The sequence below is a fragment of the Gymnoscopelus microlampas genome (genome assembly GCF_963454915.1).
Source record: "Gymnoscopelus microlampas genome assembly, chromosome: 15".
In the NCBI taxonomy this organism is placed as follows: Eukaryota; Metazoa; Chordata; class Actinopteri; order Myctophiformes; family Myctophidae; genus Gymnoscopelus; species Gymnoscopelus microlampas.
Genome location: NC_139952.1, coordinates 50,941,955 through 50,963,435, shown reverse-complemented (window position 1 = coordinate 50,963,435; position 21,481 = coordinate 50,941,955). Strand labels below are relative to the sequence as shown.

At 39.8% G+C, this 21,481-nt stretch overlaps 1 protein-coding gene across 2 annotated transcripts in view; it reads right to left on the bottom strand.

Annotated features, from left to right (window-relative positions):
• The window catches only part of LOC311061926 (NACHT, LRR and PYD domains-containing protein 3-like), a 106,732-nt gene that overhangs the window by 70,050 nt on the left and 15,201 nt on the right, over positions 1 to 21,481 (bottom strand). The window contains exons 4-13 of one of the 2 annotated variants that reach the window (XM_084080633.1): positions 16,779 to 16,892; positions 16,219 to 16,326; positions 15,200 to 15,423; positions 12,882 to 14,667; positions 10,924 to 11,100; positions 8,557 to 8,721; positions 6,665 to 6,829; positions 4,761 to 4,937; positions 4,192 to 4,326; positions 3,921 to 3,982 (exon numbers count right to left, since the gene is read on the bottom strand). The exons of the other annotated variant lie outside the window; for it this stretch is intronic. Of the exons in view, the coding sequence (XP_083936759.1) occupies positions 3,921 to 3,982; positions 4,192 to 4,326; positions 4,761 to 4,937; positions 6,665 to 6,829; positions 8,557 to 8,721; positions 10,924 to 11,100; positions 12,882 to 14,667; positions 15,200 to 15,423; positions 16,219 to 16,326; positions 16,779 to 16,892 (3,113 nt within the window). The remainder of the gene's footprint in view (positions 1 to 3,920; positions 3,983 to 4,191; positions 4,327 to 4,760; positions 4,938 to 6,664; positions 6,830 to 8,556; positions 8,722 to 10,923; positions 11,101 to 12,881; positions 14,668 to 15,199; positions 15,424 to 16,218; positions 16,327 to 16,778; positions 16,893 to 21,481) is intronic. 2 annotated transcript variants of the gene reach the window in all.

The following is a 21,481-nucleotide window of genomic DNA, read 5'->3' as shown; positions in this document are numbered from 1 at the left end:
TTTTGCATATTAAGGTTGAATAAGATGTAGGGCCCAAAACATATATTAATGTGTTTATACTGTGTGACGTAGTTGCGCTAACGCCCACTTTATTCAGTTATTTTTAGGGAAAGTGACTCCTCTGCATGATAGAGTAGATATTATTTAGTTTAACTATAAAAACAGAAACAGATTGCATCTGTGATAAGAAGCTCAGCGCTAACGTAACGAGGTGTAACTATCAGGTGGGTGAATGTATCTGCAAACACACATGTGATGTTAATTATAATATGGACGATTAATGTATTCTTTGACCGGTAAAATATAATCCTGTCGGTCAAGGTGGCCGGCCCAAACATTGCCTTGAGAAAACCCTGGTCATGATGCAACGTATTGTGAGTTTGTAGATTGGCTCTTTTTATGTTGAAATACAGCTGATCTACAAGCTCACAACCTTTCTCAATGTGACTCGTTGTGAGTTTTTAGATGTACAACTTTTGTTTCAAATATAGCTGAACTACAAGCTCACAACCTGTCTCAATGTGACACGTGAGCTTGTAGATCGGCTTTATTTTAAATATATACATAATATATTAACTGATCTACAAGCACACAATGTGTCACAATGTGAGGTGTTGTGAGGAGTTGTGAGGCATTGGGTCTCATTCACTAAGCTCAGGTCCTCACATATTTTGTACTTATGTGCATATACGTGACTTCCCACGTTCAGTATTCATTCATCTTTATTTGACCGTGAATTTGGGCGGACACTCAAACTCACGTCTGCTCAGGAACAGACTTATTTGTCTCAAACCTTTCATATATGTTATTAGAATGCCTTATTCTTCATGAAAAATCAATGACAATAGTGCCAAACCTCAAATAATGTTTTTATGTTCCCAAAATGTGTCAACACATTAAAAAAATATGTCAAAGATCTATTGCTTGGATGCATATGGTAGACATGATGCAAATTCAACCAATTTGTATTTCTTTTCAGTTGACACATTTAGAGCTGAATTATTAGGTCCCTCTGAGTGTTTTCTGTTTCTGCAAATGTGGTCACAGTTTCACATATTGGACTTTCATGCCAACATGTTGCTATTAATTTATAATATTGACCACATCACATCATGTTATGTCTTATCATCTGATGAGGATACAGTATGGATGAAATCTAGCTGTGTCCATAATATCCATTCACCATTCTGACGTAGGACAGGATATGTTGTTAATCCTAAGGACAGGTTTATCCTCAGTAATCAATAAAGTGTGATCTGGTCCATAATCGGATCTCTGTTTCCTCAGTCAAATGCAAGCATTATTTAATAGAAAAGGCTTCTATAATATCCTTTCCACGTTTTATTAGCCTATTATTTGATGGTGGGGTTAAACATTGTAACTTTTTATTCTCATTATGAGAGCATTACTTTATTAACGTTCAGCTGATCCATCGTGTGATCGTGGGACTCACTTCCAGACAGAACAGATGTACAAGTTGTCAATGTGTGCGACTTGACGCGTTTGTAATTTTGCAGATCTGTTTTTTTTTTCTTCACGTGGGTTATTTCTGGTTGCCTTTTATGGTGTTAAATGGGGCGTGGAACAATACAAAGGATCTACACGGGATCACACTAGTGACTTTAGAACACAAATGAGATATACCTGTGATACGCACAAATCACAGCTCTGAACCCTCTTTCATGAATCACACGTCAGAATTGACTTATCCCAATATACATATGTGATTTATGACCAGGATATACACCTTATTTATGACCAGGATATACACCTTATTTATGACCAGGATATACACCTTATTTATGACCAGGATATACACCTTATTTATGACCAGTATATACACCTTATTTATGACCAGGATATACACCTTATTTATGACCAGGATATAAACCTTATTTATGACCAGGATATACACCTTATTTATGACCAGGATATACACCTTATTTATGACCAGGATATACACCTTATTTATGACCAGGATATACACCTTATTTATGACCAGGTTAGTGAATGAGGTCCATTGTTTCTGTCAACCCACATGACATTAGTTTTCTGAAAAACTTAAATGTTTTATTCAAATAAATAAAAAGATTCATGTTGCTATATACATAACAACATCTAAAATGACACAGATGCTTTCCCGGTTTTAAAGGTATAACAACATATAGGCTTTCCAGGTCTTAATGGGTTAAGGACCGGGCCAAGAGCAGAGAAACCTCCTGAATTCCCTGGAAGCTCTTCTGAAGAGTTTTCAGGACAGAATCTGGGGAGGGGCCAACCGACTATAAAACAGCAGTGGTGGAAAAAGTACTCACATTTTTTACCTAAGTAAAATATCAATATTGCAGTGTAGAAATACTCTTTTACAAGTAAAAGTCTGGTAATCAAAATTTACTTGAGTAAAAGTACAAAAGTATTGGCATCAAAATATACTTAAAATAGAAAAAGTGCTCCTCGGAACACAGGTCTCCACCAGGTCAGGTAGGTTATTTTGGCCTCCTGGTGGTGCTATAATAAGCCAATGTGAAAAGGATGCCATTTCTTCCTAGGAAACTGCATTCATGATTTGTGCCATTTTGTTCTAAAAATGTGTTTTGCTAAATTTGACCTGCTGGTGTCGCTATAATAGGCCAATGTTAAAAGGGTGGCATTTGTTCCTCAACATAGTGTGAATGTGCGTGGAAAGTGTCAACGCAATCAGACGCTGCATTGATGATTTGCGGCATTTTGTTCAAAACAAGCCACTACTGCAAAGTGTAGATGTTAATCTTAGCCAATCAGGGTCGAATATGTAAAATCAAACAAATCCGTCTTGATCACATGACTATAGAGATCATGTGTTCCAATTTGCGTGAAATGTGGATAAAATGGGGAGGAGTAGGCTAATATTTAAAAAAATGTTTTACATAAGTCGACCTCCTGGTGGCGCTATAAAAGGCAGATGTGAAAAATGCAGGGCAAAGGTTTTTCCTTTGCCTCTAGGGAGTGCGCATACAAAGTTTTATACAGATCGGTGCAGTTATAGGTAAAAACACGAATCGGCCTGTTATAGCGCCACCATGAGGATGATTTGAAAAAATGTTTCCTCCTTGGCATAGTGGCAATGTGCGTGCAATATTTCAGGGAAATTGCATGCTGTGATCATGCTTTGAGGCATTTTGTTCAGAACGGAGCACGCCTGCAAACTTTGGAAGCCATTTTTAGCCAATCAGGATGGAATAGGAAAAATCTGAAATAGTTGTTTCGTTTAATGACTATAGAGATACTGTTTACCGATTTGCGTGCTGTTTGGACAAAATCTGGAGGAGTACTGTCAAAAAATGTGTTTTGGAAAAAGCGGCCTCCTGGTGGCGCTATAACAGGCCCATGTGAAAATGTGGGGCAAATGTTCTGAATTGGCATCCAGGGAGTGTGTGTGCACAGTTTGGCTGCAATCAAGCCAACAGTGTCGGAGATTAGCTGTTCACAGACGGACGGACGGACGGACGGACGGACGGACGGACACACACACGGACACACACACGGACGGACGGACAGGGTGCAAAACATACTCTCTCGCCATGCCTTTCGGCCTGGCGGAGACAATTAACAAAAGTAAAAGTACTCATTATTATTTTCAAATGGCCGAAATGTATATAGGGCTGAAGTGGTTCATGCATGTGTTGTAATAATAATGTAAATCTGCAAAGTAACTAGTAACTAAAGCTGCCAAATAATTGTAGTGGAGTAAAAGTACAACATTTGCCTCTGAGATGTAATGGAGTAGAAGTAAAAGTATTGAAAATGGAAAATACTTCGGTAAAGTAAAAAATCCTCAAAAGTGTACTTAAGGACAGTACTTGAGTAAATGTACTTAGTTACTTTAAAACAGTGTATAAAATGTTAATGTGTGATATTGACACAGACAGACAGATACTCACATTTTGTACTGAGTTGAGTAATGAGTTGAGGATTAAGACAATCTTCTCCTCCATGTTTCACTCTGTAGAAATAGAACAACAATGCATCAATGTCTAACTGTCTAACACAACGTCTCCACTACCTGACACTACAGTGTTTCTCCTATCATTATCTTGGCCCTGCAGCCCATCCAGACATACTCACTGCTGCCCAGTTTGGATCTCATCACCTCCTCAGACTCCACCTTAACCCCTAGCACTCCACTCTCCTTTATCCCCCAAGTCTACTCACATGGAGTTCTTCAGTAGGCCTACTGAATCATACACCATGCTGAGGCTCAGGTCCAACTCTCTTAGGGAGGGATGAGAGTTTACAGCTGAGGACAGAACTTCACAGCATCTCTCTGACAAGTCGCAGTGAGTCAGTCTGAATGAAGAATGACACAACAGATAAAAAAAAGAAAGAATAAATGAAACACGTTACAATATACATTATTCCTGGATTGAGAACTTGGACCTGACCGTGATGGACTGTCAGGGTACAAAATCTCTGTTATTTTAAGTATGTTTGTAGTTCAGGTATCTTGAAAACTGTCCGACAGACCAACTTCAAACTTGGCAAATGACCTGAGTGTATTCTTATGTGAAAAGTCCCTAAAAGGACAATTTGAATTACTTCCTGACATAAGCAAGAACGAGTTCAGAAAGATGTTTCATAGGAAGGAGAAAAATACCACATGCTCATCGAGATCACCTTTGTACCTGCACAACTTTTTAACAGTAGGGGCAGCCCTGTTTAGTAGGTTAACCGAATATCTGCGCACACCCCTAATTAAAATAAATCGGGTAAATGTATCTTACCTTAGAATCTCCAGTCTACAGTGCAGACTCTTCAGTCCAGCAGAGAGCAGATCCAGTAGTCCTGAGTCCTGCAGGTTGTTTTGGCTGAGGTCCAATTCTCTCAAATGTGAAGGATTAGAGCTGAGAGCTGAAGACACAACTTCAACCTCTGTCTGTCTGAGGTTACAGCCAACAAGTCTGTAAATACAGATTAAATAAGAGAATATCAAAACAAATTATACCATATATTACATACCATATATAAACATATGGCAGAGACAAATCAAATAAAATAAAATCAGGCGTTTGCCTAGGGCCCATTCTGGCCTGCATTCTCCATGTTCTCAACTCAAAGTAAACGCTGGATTATTTCTTAAAAAAATCGTATCACAGAGGCAGTGGGCAGTAGCCTACGAGGTAACATGGGCGATTCACATCCAGGTGTTTATATTGGATGTGATTTCTCCATCACAACGCTTTCCCATCAAACAAAGTCATCCAAACTTTGCTCTTTTTGCAAACAGACAGTGTGTGTGTGTGTATCTTGAGTAGCTACAGATGTGCCACTTAAAAACTTCACACGTTACTGTTCTTTCCCTGAAAGTGCACTGAAAAGGCATGTTTTCCTCCCTGTTCTGCCCTTAAAATTGCACTGTTTTGCCCCTGAAAAGAAGTTGTCACTACACACCCCCGTTTTTCCCTTCAACAGACATCCATATACATGAGAACAAAAGAATGTGTGTTGAAGAAGGTGTCAGACTCATTATGAGGCGAAAGGTGATTTGACCAGTTGCTCAAATTAATTAGCATCATAAAAGCAGTGATCATCAAAATAATTCATCATTTTAAATGCCCTTCTTTGTCCCTCTTATTGCCCTGGGAATCCCCTGAAAATTTACTGTCTTGGCGATGGCAGGACATGTGAAGTTTTGAAATGGCACATCTGTAGATTCACTCACTGCACTGGGAAGTGAACGATGCCAGCTGCAGGTGATCAGCACTGTGCAGATCAGAGGGACAGGCCCCGATAATCACCCTTGCCTTGGTAATACTTCATTGGCATGTAACGTTATAAATGTGTTCACATATCAGTGCACCCAGCACCACAAACAGCTACGTGACCAAGTTTAACCCCTTAATGAAGAGACTAGAGTGTTTACTGTGAGATGAGAGCTTTTAGGACAGGCGTTAACCTCTTTCACTCGCCCTCTCTCTCCCTCTCTATGGCTTTGATCAGTCAGCCATATACAGATGTGCCACTTCAAAACTTCACACGTTACTGTTCTTTCCCTGAAAGTGGCCTGAAAATGCATTTTTTTCCTCCCTTTTCTGCCCTTAAAATGCACTGTTTTGCCCCTGAAAAGAAGTTGTCACTACACCCCCCCCGTTTTTCCCTTCAACAGACATCCATATACATGAGAACAAAAGAATGTGTGTTGAATAAGGTGTCAGACTCATTATGAGGCGAAAGGTGATTTGACCAGTTGCTCAAATTAATTAGCATCATAAAAGCAGTGATCATCAAAATAATTCAGCATTTTAAATGCCCTTCTTTGTCCCTCTTATTGCCCTGGGAATCCCCTGAAAATGTACTGTCTTGGCGATGGCAGGACATGTGAAGTTTTGAAGTGGCACATCTGTATGGCCATAAACGGGACAAGGACTGACAGATAGAGATTTCCATATATGGTCATATCAGTTGGATCACTGGTATAACGTAGCTGTGAGGGCCACGAAGCAGCCCGAACCTCTAGTTTTATTAAGACATGACAGCAATATGGGAAAAAAAACATATATATCTAAATTAAACATAATATATACAATGACCATTATTTTGAAAACGATTAGGGGCAGCCCCGTTTAGTAGTTTAACAGAATATCTGAGCACACCCCTAATCAAAATAAATCTGGTAAATGTATCTTACCTTAGAATGTGCAGACTCTTCAGTCCAGCTAAGAGCAGATCCAGTAGTCCTGAGTGCTGCAGGTTGTTTTGGCTGAGGTCCAATTCTCTCAAATGAGAAGGATTAGAGCTGAGAGCTGAAGACACAACTTTAACCTCTGTCTGTCTGAGGTTACAGCCAGCAAGTCTGTAAATACAGATTAAATAAGAGAATATCAAAACAAATTATACCATATATTACATACCATATATAAACATATGGCAGAGACAAATCAAATAAAATAAAATCAGGCGTTTGCCTAGGGCCCATTCTGGCCTGCATTCTCCATGTTCTCAACTCAAAGTAAACGCTGGATTATTTCTTTAAAAAATCGTATCACAGAGGCAGTGGGCAGCAGCCTACGAGGTAACATGGGCGATTCACATCCAGGTGTTTATATTGGATGTGATTTCTCCATCACAACGCTTTCCCATCAAACAAAGTCATCCAAACTTTGCTCTTTTTGCAAACAGACAGTGTGTGTGTGTGTATCTTGAGTAGCTACAGATGTGCCACTTAAAAACTTCACACGTTACTGTTCTTTCCCTGAAAGTGCACTGAAAAGGCATGTTTTCCTCCCTGTTCTGCCCTTAAAATTGCACTGTTTTGCCCCTGAAAAGAAGTTGTCACTACACACCCCCGTTTTTCCCTTCAACAGACATCCATATACATGAGAACAAAAGAATGTGTGTTGAAGAAGGTGTCAGACTCATTATGAGGCGAAAGGTGATTTGACCAGTTGCTCAAATTAATTAGCATCATAAAAGCAGTGATCATCAAAATAATTCATCATTTTAAATGCCCTTCTTTGTCCCTCTTATTGCCCTGGGAATCCCCTGAAAATGTACTGTCTTGGCGATGGCAGGACATGTGAAGTTTTGAAATGGCACATCTGTAGATTCACTCACTGCACTGGGAAGTGAACGATGCCAGCTGCAGGTGATCAGCACTGTGCAGATCAGAGGGACAGGCCCCGATAATCACCCTTGCCTTGGTAATACTTCATTGGCATGTAACGTTATAAATGTGTTCACATATCAGTGCACCCAGCACCACAAACAGCTACGTGACCAAGTTTAACCCCTTAATGAAGAGACTAGAGTGTTTACTGTGAGATGAGAGCTTTTAGGACAGGCGTTAACCTCTTTCACTCGCCCTCTCTCTCCCTCTCTATGGCTTTGATCAGTCAGCCATATACAGATGTGCCACTTCAAAACTTCACACGTTACTGTTCTTTCCCTGAAAGTGGCCTGAAAATGCATTTTTTTCCTCCCTTTTCTGCCCTTAAAATGCACTGTTTTGCCCCTGAAAAGAAGTTGTCACTACACCCCCCCCGTTTTTCCCTTCAACAGACATCCATATACATGAGAACAAAAGAATGTGTGTTGAATAAGGTGTCAGACTCATTATGAGGCGAAAGGTGATTTGACCAGTTGCTCAAATTAATTAGCATCATAAAAGCAGTGATCATCAAAATAATTCAGCATTTTAAATGCCCTTCTTTGTCCCTCTTATTGCCCTGGGAATCCCCTGAAAATGTACTGTCTTGGCGATGGCAGGACATGTGAAGTTTTGAAGTGGCACATCTGTATGGCCATAAACGGGACAAGGACTGACAGATAGAGATTTCCATATATGGTCATATCAGTTGGATCACTGGTATAACGTAGCTGTGAGGGCCACGAAGCAGCCCGAACCTCTAGTTTTATTAAGACATGACAGCAACATGGGAAAAAAAACATATATATCTAAATTAAACATAATATATACAATGACCATTATTTTGAAAACGATTAGGGGCAGCCCCGTTTAGTAGTTTAACAGAATATCTGAGCACACCCCTAATCAAAATAAATCTGGTAAATGTATCTTACCTTAGAATGTGCAGACTCTTCAGTCCAGCTAAGAGCAGATCCAGTAGTCCTGAGTGCTGCAGGTTGTTTTGGCTGAGGTCCAATTCTCTCAAATGAGAAGGATTAGAGCTGAGAGCTGAAGACACAACTTTAACCTCTGTCTGTCTGAGGTTACAGCCAACAAGTCTGTAAATACAGATTAAATAAGAAACTATCAAAACAAATTATACCTAGTTCACTGTCATGGAAGTTAACTAAGAGATCTCCTACTGTATCTAGTTATACAGACATAAACAGTTTAAGTATGATCAGAGAACAGGGAAGTAAACAACAGATGAAAAGTGAATGTCATGTAAGTAATCTGAGTAACCAAGCTCACTGTTTAAAAAGCCATCCTCTGTACACCCCTTCACTAATGGTATGGTCCATTTCTCATATGGTATGGTCTGTTTTCATGGTAGAATAACTCATAAAGAGGACACATATGAATAGTTTGAGGACTTGAGTTCTCCTGTTGTTCTGTGTGTACTAAGGTTCTCCTGTTGTTCTGTGTGTACTAAGGTTCTCCTGTTGTTCTGTGTGTACTAAGGTTCTCCTGTTGTTCTGTGTGTACTAAGGTTCTCCTGTTGTTCTGTGTGTACTAAGGTTTTCCTGTTGTTCTGTGTGTACTAAGGTTCTCCTGTTGTTCTGTGTGTACTAAGGTTCTCCTGTTGTTCTGTGTGTACTAAGGTTTTCCTGTTGTTCTGTGTGTACTAAGGTTCTCCTGTTGTTCTGTGTGTACTAAGGTTCTCCTGTTGTTCTGTGTGTACTAAGGTTCTCCTGTTGTTCTGTGTGTACTAAGGTTCTCCTGTTGTTCTGTGTGTACTAAGGTTCTCCTGTTGTTCTGTGTGTACTAAGGTTCTCCTGTTGTTCTGTGTGTACTAAGGTTCTCCTGTTGTTCTGTGTGTACTAAGGTTCTCCTGTTGTTCTGTGTGTACTAAGGTTCTCCTGTTGTTCTGTGTGTACTAAGGTTGGGCGGTTGGGTTCAAATAAAGACAAATTAAAAGTAAAGCACAATACAAAGTGTTCGTGAAATGTTAATCATTTGGGCCATTCTAATAATGACTGATGATGATGATGATGAAGGCATGGTCTTGTTGCACTTATTTCCGACAAGTCTAGGCTACAAAACTCAGCCCCCTCCCCGGTAGGTATAAGCAGGCAGGTAGGTAGGCAGACAGACAGGCAGGTAGGTAGGTAGGTAGGTAGGTGTAGGTAGGTGTAGGTAGATTACTGAATGGAGCAGAGGAGAGCATTGCTTTCCTAGTTGTCTGTTTATCAGCTACTGTACGTTTGATGATATCTGTACATATATTTTTATATAAAAACGAAATCTAAAACTACAGCTCTAGTTTCTGTAAATCCTCGTTGTGCATTTGCAAGCTTGATGACACAGGAACACATGTCCCCCCGGTCTCACAAGATCCAGCACTTCATTCTTAACTTTTATTGTCAAGTCTGGATATTAAAACTTGTTTCAGCTTATGTTTGTATCACCTGTCAATCAATGTGATTTGAAATGTGAGTTCACTCACGACCCAACACACGTTACGAGTCCCTTTAGTTACAGGGGAGGGGGGCCGGGGCGGGTGATTTATCCCACAGCAGCACAAGTTATTATTATGTCAGAATATAAAAAGTGAACCTGGATGGGTGTGTTTCACCACATCGTTGTTGTAAACTGAGGTAGGCTTCTCTGCTTCAACTTCACTTCATCTCCTAGCCTGTGATCTTAGCTTAGTCCTAAAAGAACAGTGGTGCAAAGTAACTAAGTACATTTACTCAAGTACTGTGTCCAGTGGAGAAAAAAGTATTCAAATTCTTTACTTAAGTAAAAGTACCAATACTGCAATATAAAAATACTCTGTTACAAGTAAAAGTCCAGAATTCATAATGTATTTGAGTAAAAGTACAAATGTATTGGCATCAAAATGTACTTAAAGTACCAAAAGTAAAAGTACTAAATATTTGAAAATAGCAGATCTACAGATACAGAGTGAGACAGGTGCATGGCAGCAGAAATACATGTCGTCTCATCTTGGTTTGTTCATTGACAGTGTTTAGTTACATTACTATAGTAACCCGACACTGCACACGTTACAGCCCAATGTATACTCTGTCGTACGACGGGGTCGTGCGGCGAAAATAGTACATCTACAAGCTCATAATGAGTCGTGTCAACGACGTATTGAGAGCTTGAGTATATATGTCAATTAAACATATATTAAATACAATAACCAAATATTATTTTGTATATGATTAGTAGGAGCAGCCCCGTTTAGTAGGTTATCAGAATTTCTGCGCACAGTCACACCCCTAATCAAAATAAATCGGGTAAATGTATCTTACCTTAGAATTTCCAGTCTACAGTGCGGACTCTTCAGTCCAGCTAAGAGCAGATCCAGTACTCCTGCTTCCTGCAGGCTGTTTTGGCTGAGGTCCAATTCTCTCAAATGAGAAGGATTAGAGCTGAGAGCTGAAGCCACAACTTCAACCTCTGTCTGACTGAGGTTACAGCCAACAAGTCTGTAAATACAGATTAAATAAGAGACTATCAAACACAAATTATACCTAGTTCACTGTCATGGAAGTTATCTAAGATATCTCCTACTGTATCTAGTTATACAGACATAAACAGTTTAAGTATGATCAGAGAACAGGGAAGTAAACAACAGATGGAAAGTTAATGTAATGCAAGTAATCTGAGTAACCAAGCTCACTGTTTAAAAAGCCATCCTCTGTACACCCCTTCACTAATGGTATGGTCCATTTCTCATATGGTATGGTCTGTTTTCATGGTAGAATAACTCATAAAGAGGACACATATGAATAGTTTGAGGACTTGAGTTCTCCTGTTGTTCTGTGTGTACTAAGGTTGGGGTCGTCTGTCGGCGATTGGATGAGTCCAATTAATGTTGGTTACCTTCATGTTACATGTGTGCACTTCACCTACAGTATGCTGAGTATACTAATATAGTTTTGTCTTCCATTAAAGGAATAGTTCACCCCAAAAACACTTTATTCCTATAAATTAAACCTTGAATTCATGGAGATTTTAGTTGTTTAGTATTTGTGACATTCCTGAACCTAAATCCAATATCCTACTACTTTAATTAAAATGCCCACGCTGTGGTGTACGTCCCGGGTTGGTCAGCACACGAGGTCTCCACTTGCCTCTAAACTTGCCACAGACTATTGATCAGTGCTCTGGTTAATGCCTAGGCTTCTTTCCCCACCTTCAATGTACTTACATATTGTACAGTTAATATAAAACTACTTTCTTTTTATTCAGGCACATTTTAGCCACCTTTTTTTTGGCCACTAGGTCCACCCTACTGCACATGTGTGACATAGGCTCAGTGTCCCATAAAAAGGACAAGGACTGACAGATAGAGATCTCCATATATGGTCATATCAGTTGGATCACTGGTGCACCGTAGATGTGAACCTCTAGTTTGACTAAATGACATTAATAGGAAACAAATCTTAACAAGAGCAAAACCATATTTAAAACATTCTCTTTAAACCTGGATCATCAGTAGGCTCATAGTGATTACACTCTGAGAGTTGTTTTGGAGTTTATATACTTTTCTTTAATATAGTTTTGCATTGGTTTTCTACCACAGCAGACACTGCAAATATTCTATTTTGGTTCAGGAATGTGAGCCAAAAAAAAAAGGTCTGAGGTGGGGGGAGGGGCAGAGTGGAGTGTGGAACGGTCAACACCACTAGACGTCACAGAAAGACTGAACAGAGGAAGAGAGCAATGTTCAACCAGCTGTTGAAGGTGTGAAATGAATAAAGTGAGAATGAGCAAATACATGGCATATTTACTATTTGGTGGAATTCATCATCTGATACACCTGAGTCACGCACAAATCAAGGCTTTACACAGCCTTTCCTGAATCAGACGTGGCTCTTAGTTTATTTACAAGTAAATCTACACTAAAGAATATAGCAGCAATGTTAAGAGCTGTGTGAATGAGGACCATTGAAAATAACAATTATCTTGTCCTTTTTATTTTAACTACTGAGAGGATGGTAATGTCAGTGGGTTCAAACCACTGGTCTGGTGGGGGTAACCAGCAGGGCTTTTAGACTTTTAGTTTAGTTTGTACCTTAGTTTAGTTTTTACCCTGCTTTATTGTGGTCTGGCCTTTATTTGGACATATACACACTACCACTAGTCACTATTTGAGACACAAGCAGTTTTATTGGAACCTATATGTCAACCTTAATTTCTAATTATAGTGTTAGCTGTAATGTCAGATTGACTCTCGGATGTTTCTATTCACTTGACTACTAACCGAGCCTTTCTGCAGTTCCTCACAGCTGGGATCAGTCTCTTTCGCCCCCCCTCTGATGTGTTGTATTTGTCCAGGTCCAACTCTTCCAGAACCTCCTCAGACATCAGCAGCATGGCGGCCAGAGCTGAACACTGGGTCCCAGACAGTTTCTTCTTTGATCCGTTCAGGTACTGTTTGATCTCCTGATGTAATGAGTGGTCGTTCATCTCCATCAAACAGTGGAAGATATTGATACATCTGTCAGGAGAGATATCATCAGTGTTCATCATGCTCTTTAGGTTGTTGATGGCTTTCTGGATGCTCCCTGGACTGTTCCCTGTGTGACCCAGTAGGCCTCCTAACAGACTCTGGTTGGACTTCAGTGAGAGGCCATGAAGGAAGCGGACAAGTAAGTCCAGGTGGCCATTTTTACTCTTCAGTGCTTTTTTCATAGCAACTTCCAGGAAGTAGGAGAGGGAGATGGAGCTATAATCACGTTCCAGGAATGTATTCAGTACCTTCATGTTCTTCTTTGAGAAACAATGGAGCAGGTAGACTGCAGCCAGAAACTCCTGGATGCTCAGATGAACAAAGCTGTAGACCGTTTTCTGGAAGAGCACACCCTCTCTTTTGAAGATCTCTGTGCACACTCCTGAGTACAGTGAGGCATCTTTCACATCAAGACCACTCTCTTCCAGGTCTTCTTGGTAGAATAGGATTCTACCTTTCTCCAGATGTTCAAATGCCAGCCTGCCCAGCTTCAGGAGAACTTCCCTGTCAGACTCCATGAGCTGCTGTTGATTCACCTCATGTGTCTCATCATACTTCTTCTTCCTCTTTGTCTGAACCAACAGGAAGTGGCAGCACATCTCAGTCAGGGTCTTGGGCAGCTGTCCTATTGTGTGTGTCCTCAACATATCCAGCAGAACGGTAGCAATGATCCAACATAATAGTGGGATGTGACACAGGATGTGGAGGGTCCTTGATGTCTTCATGTGTGAGATGACTGTGTTGGCCTGTTTCTCATCACTGAATCTGTTCCTAAAGTACTTCTCCTTCTGTGGGTCTGTGAACCCTCGCACTTCTGTCACCATGTCAACACATGCAGGAGGGATCTGATTGGCTGCTGCAGGTCTGGTGGTTATCCAGAGGAGAGCTGAGGGGAGCAGATTCCCCTCGATGAGGTTTGTTAACAGAGCATCTACTGATGATGTCACTGTGACATCAGAAAAAATGTCATTGTTTTTTCGTTTTGTTTTTTGGAACAATGGAAATCTGCTTTCATCCAGACCATCAAAGATGAAGCCAACTTTCCAGACAGCGAGCTGCTCTGCTGTGACCCTCTTTAATGTTGGGTGGAAATCATGGATCAGTGTGAGAAGACTGTACTGCTCATCTCTGACCAAGTTCAGCTCTCGGAATGAAAAGGGAACCAGGAGATTTATATCTTGATTTTTCAAACCCCTTGCCCAGTCCAGAGTGAACTTGCGCACAGAGAATGTTTTTCCAATGCCAGCGATGCCCTTGGTCAGAACTCTTCTGATGGGTGTCTTTCTGTCAGGGAGGGGTTTAAAGATGTCACAGCAGTTGATTGGTGTGTCATGGAAGGTCTTCATCTTGGAAACTGTCTCAAGCTGTATCACCTCATGTTGGCTATTAACCCCTTCACTCTCTCCCTCTGTGATGTAGAGCTCTGTGTAGGTGCTGGTGAGGGAAGTTCCAGACTCTTCTGTCATGTGGTCTTTCACATCATCAAGACTGTTCAAACTGATCTTATAATCATTCAAATCAACCAGCAGACTGACATCTGAAATGAGAAAAAACATGTTTTAAACATTCAGCACAAAATTTGTGAAGAAAAAAGTACACAAGATCAGTTGTTTTTGTCCAGAGTTGATAGTTGTTTAGCTTCATTATTTTCACTTAGATATTCATACGGACACTAATTGGAACATTTAGTCTAAATATGGCTATGTTGTCCCAGTGCCAGAGATTTTTTTTACATTTTTTTCCGAAAACACGTCAAACACGTCATTGGCACGTTGCGCCATAGCGGTAAAACACGTGAAACACGTCAATGGCACTCAATGAGTTAAGACCGGGGACGCATCTGTGTAATTTTAAGATTTCTTTGGCTATTCAAAAATAGCAGATACACAAGCTCATAGCGCGGCACCGAGTGCCGCGCTATGAGCTTGTAGATCTGCTTTTTTTTTTTTATCTTGAAAATGTGTGCAAATTATTTTTATTTTTTTTAAATAATTGGATTTAAAAAAACTTTATTTTAATCAACCTCAGGTCTTAATGGGTTAATTAGTGCAAATTCTGTCCAGTCTTACTTTGTCCAGGTGTGGTTTGACTGGGTGTCTCCAGTCCATGTGTGGTTCCACACTGGGGACAGCCATAGTGTCCTGTTGGAGCAGACTGGTCCCAGTATGAGGTGATGCACTGTCTGCAGAACCAGTGTCCACAGCTGGTAGAGACTGGATCTGTCAGAACCTCCTCACACACTGAACACCTGGACGCCTGCTCTGTCACAACACAACCACTCCTCTTCCTCTCTCTGTGGAGATGAAGACAATGTATTACTATATAATGGTCTTTAATATCTACATATAATATAATATGACATATAACATCATTGATATGTTTACACTGCATTGTGTTGATGTACAATAATAATCTCCACTCTGTCATGGAACTATATGGTATATTCATACATATTTCATTCATAACTTATGAAGATATAAATTGTGCATTTGTCTATTTTTTTCTGATTCAAACATCATTTTTTTGTCCTCACTGGCAGATGAGCCAGTAGGATACAACAGCAGTAAAGAAATTAACTGGCTACTCTTGAAAACAAGTATCCAATTGTGTTAATTTGCTGTGCAGTTTAAACTCTACCTAGTTGTAATAGTATTTTTTGCTTTAATAAACAAATACTATTGGGAGTGGTGGGTTTTCCTACATATTCTTGATGTGGCATCAGTTCAAATCCTAGCTGCTGTATTGTCAACAAGATGGAGACATGAGAGCGATTTCTGACAGTCAGGAGAGACTGTTACCTCAACACGATGACATAAAAGCATGGAAACATATGTCACCCGACTTTTTAAAGGGCAAAGGTGACAGAGTCTTTGTTGTACAGATCCTTGATTAGCTTTTAAACATCTATTTGACACAAAAACCTGTCTATCTATCAAATTACTGAAGGGTTTCATATCCACACTTTTCCCCCTTCTATTGATTAGTACAATCAAAGAAAAAATAGTTTATATACAGTATTTAATTATTTCTTTGTGGATTCATTCTTTTTGTCTTTCTAGTTAAAGTTCACAGAGATCAGTGATCTTACTTTGTGTTTGAAGGTTCATTACTGAAGTTCAAAGGGAAATCCATTGACCGATCACTCTTCATAGACACACAGCTGGGTGTTGGAGACTCTGGTCTGTGGTGAAGACTTCTGGAATCACAACATGTTTATGACATTATCATTTGAGTTGGAATACAGCTTACTGCTCAGATATTCCTAGTAATAATTTACAGTGTGGCTTTAGAACAGGGGTGTCTGTATGTGTGTCCCCTCAAAAGTAGACCAATCACAGCTCATGATGCCAATGCAGGGGGTCTCTGAGGTGTGAACAGCTCTTAGTGGGGGAGAAAGGGTAAGACCGGTCAATGTAGCCGAACTATATCGTCTGGGACGGTATATATATATATATATGTAATTTCATATTTATAATAGGTTTCAGATAAAAAGATTATTTGAATCGAATATTTAGGAAAAGTCATGAAAGGGGAACTTCCTCAGAGCTTCATGAGCGAAGATAATCCACTTTACATTCTCAAAATTGGCTAGATTGACGGGTTAGACACGGGAGTGTTAAAAGACGTACAGGTGATCAGTGATCTTACTTTGTGTTTGAAGGTCCAGGTTCATTGCTGAAGTTCAAAGGGAAACCCATTGACCGATCACTCTTCATAGACACACAGCTGGGTGTTGGAGACTCTGGTCTGTGGTGAAGACTTCTGGAATCACACAAATGTTTATGACATTATTATTTGAGTTGAAATACACTTTACTGCTCAGATATTATTAGTAATCATTTACAGTGTGGCTTTAGAACAGGGTTTTCTGTATGTGTGTCCCCTTAAAAGTAGACCAATCACAGCTCATGATGCTACACGTAGTATGACACGATGAAAGAGAACCACCTCAGACCCTGAAAGCCTTAATAGTCAGGGGATATTTAAAAAATCTGGGAATAAATTCCTTACCAAGAAATATCTTCACCAATGTGTTTGTAAAAGTGTCTAGTAACACATCTCATAAAGACTGAAATGCAGTTTCCCTACGGGAATTTTTGACAGCTGCTGAAAGTTGGGGTACCCACCATAACCTTATGTGGGGGGGAAAAGTAGCATGTGAGGGGTATTATTTTTTTTTTATTATTTTTTTTTTTTTCATTTCTTTTACAACTTTATTTTTAGTATTTTCAGTTATGACATACAACCCCACATATACCCCACCCTCCCCGGTTCCCTCACAGAAAATAAAATTACAACAATAAAACAACATTTATAATTGGGAGAAAATAAATAAAATACGAGAGCAGTAAATAGTTTAAGTTGGTATTGAAAACAAAACAAAAAATAAATAAAAAAATAAATGAAATTAAAAGGAAAATTTCTTAATTCTTAATAAGGGCTTCAGCGTAACCAGACCAGACAATTAGCAATTAATTTGGCAAATATAGGGTACCACACATCCAAGTACAATTAAAAGAGTGACCAATATTCCTAGAAACCACAGTGAACAGGAACAAAATATAACCACTTATTGAATCAAAATACAGTATCACTTCCAGCAAATGTAGGAAAAGACAGAGTAAGGGTGAATTCCATAAAAGGGGACCAGGCCTTTATACATTTTCGGGGAGATTTATATCTATTGTACCTGAGCTGTTCTAATGGTATAAAGGACAGCACATCCTTGACCCAACTTGTAAACGTTGGTGGTTTATCTGATTTCCAATTGCGGAGAATAAGCCTCCGGGCTATAAGTGAAGAGAATGCTATGAAGTTGGCCTGAGGAGAGGTAATTGGTACATCATCATTGGGAACTCCAAATATAGCAGTTATTGGATTGGGCTCAATTGTTACATGACAAATGGATGAGAAGGCATCAAAAATATTATTCCAAAACTGAGTCAAGGATGTGCATCTCCAAAACATATGGCCAACAGCGGCTGGCTCCAAATTACATCTAATACAGGTAGAATCTATATCAGGATACATTTTGGACAGTTTTTCTCTTGAGAAATGCAAACGATGGAGTATTTTAAATTGGATCAAGCAGTGTCTGAGACACAAGGAGGTGGTATTAATGCGTCTCAAAGAGCACTCCCAGATATCCTCCTCCAGCTCAATACCTAGGTCCTGTTCCCAGGCTAGTTTTGTTCTGTCCAAGAGAGGCGGATTAATCTCCTGTATAGCCTTATATATATTAGATACGCTTCCTTTGGTGTATGGGTCCCAGTCTAGTATGGTGTCCAAAATACTCTTATCTGGCATAGTTGGAAATGGAAAATGTTCCCTAGCAAAACTACGTACTTGGAGGTATCTAAAAAAGTGAGATTTTGGTAACTCATGGTCCTGTTGAAGGGTTTCAAAAGAGGCAAACGTACCATCTACGAATAAGTCGCAAAAAAATATCAAGCCATTGGAGTGCCATGCCTTAAAAGCTGTGTCCGTCCGGGAGGGAGGAAAAAGATGATTATTAGTCAGGGGCATATGGCCACACATGTCTTTAAAACCAAAATGTTTTCTAAATTGGCGCCAGATTCTGAGAGAGCTTTTTATCACCTGATTACCAATGTGTGCAATAGTACCACCCGGAAGTGCAGAGCTCAGCATGGACACCAGAGAAACCACGGGATCAGAAAGTGATTCCATGAGGGCCCAAGTCGGGCCATGTTTATTTTCATGAACTGATACCCAGTAAATCATTTTTTTGATATTTGCTGACCAGTAATAAAACATAAAGTTAGGCAACCCCAATCCTCCTGATGATCTTGGTAACTCTAGAAGAGCTTTTTTGGCTCGCGGACGGGCTTTATTCCAAATAAAGGTAGAGATACAGCTGTTGAGATCCCGGAACATGGATTTAGGTAAGAACAAAGTTAGTGAGGGGTATTTTTATGATTCTGAATCCATTGCAAGCATGTGTTTTGCACCAAAACCACTCCCTGGGCTAAAAACGGCCATAGCCAACCTTTTCCAGGTATTTTTTTGTGTAAAAATCCCATTGAGATTGGGCTGTTTTTAGCCCAAGGAGTGGTTTTGGTGAAATAATGCAATGGATTCAGAATCATAAAAATACCCTAGTTTGACCCCTCACATGCTACTTAAAACAGAATTAAAATTAGATTTTCTTTCCCCGCAGCTGTCACAAATTCCCCTAGAGAAACTGCATTTCAGTCTTTGTTAGATGTGTTACTAGACACCTTTACAAACACATTGGTGAAGACATTTCTTGGTAAGGAATTTATTCCCAGATATGACATTATTCTGATAATATTCCCTGACTATAAATACCTGCTGAAGAGCATGAACGTTGGATCATAGTTGATAATCTATGCATTCGTCTTTTTTTAAACACATCATCTCTCAGTTCCACCAACAGGGCCTCATTCACCAATATTCTTCCTAAGTTTCTTCTTAACTCATGGACTGCCAGAGTTAAAACATTGGGCCTCATGCAGCAATAAGTTCCTAATGTTTCCTCTTACATTTCTTTCTAAGTGAATTCCTAAGAGAAGTTGAGTCAGATTCATGAAACGTTCTTAAAAGGCAGAATTGTTCGTAACTATGTTCTTGATGATGATGAATCCCAATCCTCCTAACTTGAAGGGGTGTGTCAGTTAATCCTAATTACCATAGGGAGCCGCCCCACCAATCCCCATATAAGGCAGCATGACTGCATGGCTCTGCCTGCAGTCACTGTGTGTGATTGCTGCTCACACAAATCACACACAGACATAAAATTGAGAGAATGAAGTAAAGAGTACCTAAACTATAAGTCTACAGATGGTGGAACACCAGACTCCAAACATAAAAATAAATTAATTAATAGTTATGTGGAGATACTTCTGAAGTGAACAGCAAATTATTTTATTTAATTAATGAATGTTTTTTTTATTATTTCTCTCACATTAATCAACATATCACCACTAGACATCAATGTACATTTGCTGAAATTAGCTGTTAAAAATGTTATCCATATTTCATGTTCAGGAGTAGCGTTAGTAGTGGATATAAAACATTTTATTACTGAAAGCTGGTGGGTGGATATGGAGGGTCTTTAAGGTAGCAGCTGCTTGGTATGTAATGGGGTGGAAATAGGGGTGTGGTGGGTGATATGGTGGTGCAAGGAGGGGTGTAGGGGGCTATGTGGGGGGGATGGGTGTGACGGGTGGGTATAGGGGGGCTTTCAGGTAGGAAGGGGACTGGAAAATGGGGGTGTGGTGAATGTCAGGGATATGGAGGTGGGGGTATGGGGGGTGATGAGGGTGGGTTGGGTGGGGGGTTATGGGGTAGGTATGGGGCTTGGGCTTCAACTCAACCGGGTCCCGGTCTCAAACATTTTCATGTCAAGGACCCCCAAATTGACATGCATTTGGCTGCAGACCCCCACCTGAAAATATTTTTTTGCCAGGGAAAATGTTTCAAGATTTATCAAAATGTCTCGAAAATAGCCGATCTACAAGCTCAAAATGGCCAGTAATGGGACGTGTTGTGAGCTTGTAGATCGGCTATTTTCCAACAAAGTATAAAATATGGTTAAAGTGATTAAACTGTTCTTCGTTTGCTGTGGACTCCCTGAAGGACCCCTGGGGGTCCCCAGACCACACTTTGAGAACCACTGCTCTAAAGATATGATACAAATATTATTGTAATTTAAATCCTATATTATACAACTGTAGAATTTAATAAACTTCGAGAATTCATTATTTTTGCACAAATATGTCACACTTAAGAACTAAAAGGCCAGCCTAAGAGTGCTCATCAGTGTGTGTAGATTCTGTTCTTACCTGAGAACAGATCATAGCTTAGAAAACATTGGAGTATACCAAAATCTTCTTAAAAACCTCTTAAATAGGTCTAAGAAAAAAAACCTCTTAAGAAAGTGTGTGTAGATTCTGTTCTTACCTAAGAACAGATCATAGCTAAGAAAACATTGGAGAATACCAAAATCTTCTTAAAAACTTCTTAAGTGGGTTTAAGAAGAAATTTCCTCTTAAATACCGTTGCTGAATGAGGCCCATTGTCTATGCTGCCATTGCCAGAGATTCGGAGCGTTTTCTCTAACCTTTGAAAAATAGAATATTACTCTTCACAACGATCCACCCGCCGATTTCTTTAAAAAACGTAGGAGGGTCTCATAGACGTAGGGGGGTCTTTAAAAGACGTAGGGGAGTCTCATAGAATCGGAGAAAAACATTTGTACCGCTGCGATAATCCAATTTATAGTTGTGGTCAGTTGAATGATGATCATCACGTGATCTTTGGCTGTGCTCTTCATCATCATCATGATTCATAGGGAACAGCGCCCTCTA